Raw genomic sequence first — 4493 nt, forward strand, 5'->3', positions numbered from 1 at the left:
TAAGTTATCTAAATAAGTTATTTATGTAAAACAAGTGTGGACATTTTTGTCCTTAATGACTAAAGAGTGTGGGGAAAAAAAAGAAGGTGAGAGGGTGAACATGAACACTTTATCAGGTCAAAGGTCACACAAGTGTTTGAATGAATTTATTGACTCACTGATCACAATCTATAATCGATAACTTGTGTGTGTGTGTGTGGCTCAGGTTTGACCTTTGAGCGACAGTTAATCAGATAAACAGCTGTGAACACACACACACACACAAACACACACTCAGCTACAGGTGAGTACGACCACGTCGTCTTCTCTCAGGTTCTGTGTGAGTGAGTCGGACCTGTGGTTCTTTTCCTCAGAGGTCACAGAGGTCAGAGGAAACTGACCTCTGTGACCTCTGAGGAAAAGAACCACGTCTGTTGTGACAAACCTGATCGATCGGTTTTATTGATCAAATATCTGCTTTTGTTTGTTCAGTGTTGAACTGTTTAACCTGAGCTCAAACCTAAGCTAAAACTTGAGCTCAAACCTGAGCTAAAACCTGAACTAAAACTTGAGCTAAAACCTGAACTAAAACTTGAGCTGAAATCTGGGCTAAAACTAGCTAAAACCTGAGCTAAAACTTGAGCTAAAACCTGAGCTGAGCTAAGGCTACATGTCAATCAATAAACAAACTAAACTAAAATCTAACTTAAACCTTAATCAAACTAAAAGTAAAGTAAACCTAAAGTAAGCTAATAAAAAAACTAAAAACTGAAACTAAATAAAATGAGCCAAGTTAAAATGAGCTAAAATGAACTGAACTAATCTAAACTTAATAAATCTAAACTGAACTGAGATTTAAATTAAGCAAACCAAACCAAAGTTAAACAAAACCAAAGTTAACCTGGACTTAACAAAAGCTCAGTTAAAAAACAGCTAACCAAACAGAATGAATCTGAAACTAAACTAAAACTAAGATAAGCTCAACTAGACTGAGCAAAGCTAAACTCAAACTACTTTAAACTTAACATTTTCTTCAGATTGAATTCAAAGTTGAAGTCTTTCCTCTGTGCTGACAGACAAAATGGCCGTCAGGAAGTCAGCGTGCTGTGGTTTCTCTGCCCTTGAGGTCACGCTGGGCGTCCTCTTCATCCTGATGACGATGGCGTGTGTGGCGCTGATCACAGTGATGTTCACCTGGAAGAGTGACGCAGGTGAACACACACACATGCACACACACATTACCACACAGACACACAGTGCACACACACACACACACGCGACTCACTCACACACACACACATTGACACTGTCATTACCCTCAAGACTCACACACACGCATCACACTCACACACGACTCACACTCACACTCACACACACACACCACACACACACGACACACACACTACACACACACACACAAGCACTCACACACGCGACTCCACTCACTCACACACACAAGCACTCAGCACTCAGACTCACACTCACACCTCACACACACACACTCACACCTACACTCACACACACACACTCACACACACACACACACGCAAGCACTCAAGCACACGACTCACACTTCACACACACACACATGCAATACACACACATGCACATACACACACGCATGACTGTGACTTTCACATGCACACGCTATTAATGACTCACACACACTCACACTCACACACACACATGCACACACGCGACTCACACACACATGCACACACACACGACCACACACACTCACTCACACACACATGCACACACCACACTCACACTCACACCAAGCACTCCACACACATGCACACACGCACCTCACACCTTACCCACCTCACACCCACACACACATCCACACACACACATCAAAAGATTCACACACTCACCTATACCTCACACACACCCACCACTCCCACTCACACACACACTCACACTCACACACACACATGCACACACACACACACACACACCCCACACGCACCTGCCACACACACACACTCACACTCTCATTACCACACATGCACACATTACATGCACACATTATCATACATCACACTCTCACACACACTCAATATTACACACACACACGATTCACACACACTACACACACACGCCACACACACACACACTCACATGCACACCACACACGCCATTCTCACACACACACTCACACTCACACACACACATGCACACACACATGCACACACACTGCGACTCACACTAATAATGACACTCGCACTCACACACACAGTCACACACAGAACATGTTGCATCATTCATCATCATTTATTGATCGGGTTTGATCTGCAGCTAATGATTAGTGATGACAGAGTTATAGAAGTGATGATGGATTATTGATCTGTCTTCTGTCCAACTGTCAGCTCCAGATCCAACATCTGGACCAACGCTTCCTCCTCAGAACCAAACTTATCTGATCGGAGTGGGTCGAGCCGACTGCACTGGACCACCGGCTGAGATCCCTCTGGTCAGTACTGTCACTCATGCTGCATTCAAGGACATGAGAACGACCTGTGGTGCGTTCAAATGTCTTAAAGTCTTAAATGCATATACAGCTGTCCACGGGGACAAACCTGGGGTTGTTACGGTGGTTACGTGGACACCTGGGACTCCAGAGACAGCATTGCTGTGTGACACATCTCTGTGGACGCACACAGGAAGCAGACAAACGTCTCTGTGGACGCACACAGGAAGCAGACAAACGTCTCTGTGGACGCACACAGGAAGCAGACAAACGTCTCTGTGGACGCACACAGGAAGCAGACAAACGTCTCTGCACTGTGAGCTTTAAAACGACAGGGAAACTGACTGGAGTTTGGTTTCCTGGAGAACGTGGTTCTCATTCCTGAGTCCCACTGAGCCTGAGCTGGACACACACCTGAGACACATGCTGCTGAGACACAGTGTGACATCATCTCTGCTGCCATGTACAGAACAACAGAGAAATCAGAGGCTGCAGAGACCTATAACAGAACCTCATAGAGAAAGCAGCTGTTTTTTCCTTCAGAGCTCGTTCTCTGCACGACCTCGGTTCTCTGAAAACAGGAAGACCAAATATTCGGCTGCTGTGATGTCACACTGTGACTCAGCTTGTGAGATAAACCCAGTATATTGCAGAGATCCCACAATTCTCCTGCACCCCAGTGTGTGTGTGTGTGTGTGTGTGTGTGTGTGTGTGTGTGTGTGTGTGTGTGTAGATGGGCTACGCAAACCCTCAGCAGAAGGCTGCAGGCATTCACACACGCCTGTACAGTCGAGCCTTCATCATCGATGATGGGGGGCGGAGACTTGTGTTCGTCACCGCAGACGTGGGAATGATATCACAGAGACTTCGGCTGGAGGTACACACACGCGCACGTGCACACACGCACACACACGCACATGCACACACACGCACATGCACACACAAAAGGTTTATTAACTGGTTATGGTGTGTGTGCTAATTACTAATGTTGTGGGGACCTAAACCTGTTCACACAGTCACATTATGGGGACGTGTCTTCCTTGTGGGGACAAAAATCAAGTCTCCATAATGTGAATGACTACATTTTAAGGTGAAGATATGTTTTAAGGTTAGGTGAGGTTAGGGTAAGGGTTAGGGTTAGGGTTAGGGTTAGGGTTAGGCCAGTAGTAATTGTAGTTAAGGGTTAGAGTAAGTCTCCATGAAATGAATTACATTACATTACATTACATGTCATTTAGCAGACGCTTTTATCCAAAGCGACGTACAATAAGTGCATTTAAACATTTGGGTACAAATAAGAGCTAGAAGTAAGTAAGAACTTCAAGTAAACAGAACTATGAAGCGCTAGTCATGAGTGCGATGTATACGTTTTTTTGTTTTGTTTGTTTTTGTCGTCGTCTTAGTCGAGGTAGAGACGGAAGAAATGTGTTTTTAGTCGGCGGCGGAAGATGTGGAGGCTTTCAGCTGTCCGGATGACGATGAGGAGATCGTTCCACCATTTGGGAGCGAGGACAGTGAACAGTCTGGAGTTCTGCGAGTGTCTCTGCGATCCTCTCAGTGAGGGGGCAGCGAGAGCGGAGTGGGCGGGCTGGGGTGTAGGTTTTGATCATGTCCTGGATGTAGGCTGGACCGGATCCGTTTGTAGCATGGAACCCAAGCACTAGAGTCTTGAAGCGGATGCGAGCAGCTACAGGAAGCATAAGAATATAAGAATATAAGTTAATGCAGTGTCCCCTCAAGTCATGAATGTTGTACGTGTGTGTGTGTGCAGGTGCTGCAGGCGTTGCACCTGAAGTTCGGGGACGTGTATCGTCAGGAGAACGTGGTTCTCAGTGGAACTCACACTCACTGTGGACTGGGCGGATTCTTCCAGTACACGCTGCTTATGATCAGCAGCAGCGGTTACATCAGAGAGTCCATCAAACCACTAGTGGACGGTATCGTCAGGGTGTGTCTGTGATCCACTGCTCCTGTCTGTCATCCACTTCTCCTGTCTGTGATCCACTTCTCCCGTCTGTGCTCGTGTCTGTGATCCACTGCT

The 4493-nt window shown here is 46.0% G+C and overlaps 1 protein-coding gene across 1 annotated transcript; it reads left to right on the forward strand.

The window, feature by feature from the left end:
• The first annotated feature begins 296 nt into the window (after nt 1–296).
• Nucleotides 297–4487, forward strand: LOC122763530 (neutral ceramidase-like). The gene is made up of 5 exons (XM_044018329.1): nt 297–319; nt 1056–1190; nt 2352–2455; nt 3186–3329; nt 4224–4487. Exons 2-5 carry the CDS (start codon nt 1061–1063, stop codon nt 4410–4412), a joined length of 567 nt encoding a protein of 188 aa, XP_043874264.1. The 5' UTR covers nt 297–319; nt 1056–1060; the 3' UTR covers nt 4413–4487.
• The last annotated feature ends 6 nt before the right edge of the window (nt 4488–4493 follow it).

Source organism: Solea senegalensis, unplaced genomic scaffold (assembly GCF_019176455.1).
Source record: "Solea senegalensis isolate Sse05_10M unplaced genomic scaffold, IFAPA_SoseM_1 scf7180000016935, whole genome shotgun sequence".
Lineage (NCBI taxonomy): Eukaryota > Metazoa > Chordata > Actinopteri > Pleuronectiformes > Soleidae > Solea > Solea senegalensis.

Coding starts and splice junctions, on each gene's coding strand:
- LOC122763530 (XM_044018329.1), top strand. CDS start 1,061: ATGGCCGTCAGGAAGTCAGCGTGCTGTGGTTTCTCTGCCCTTGAGGTC. Junction 1,191..2,351: donor CACCTGGAAGAGTGACGCAG/GTGAACACACAC, acceptor TCCAACTGTCAG/CTCCAGATCCAACATCTGGA. Junction 3,330..4,223: donor CACAGAGACTTCGGCTGGAG/GTACACACACGC, acceptor GTGTGTGTGCAG/GTGCTGCAGGCGTTGCACCT.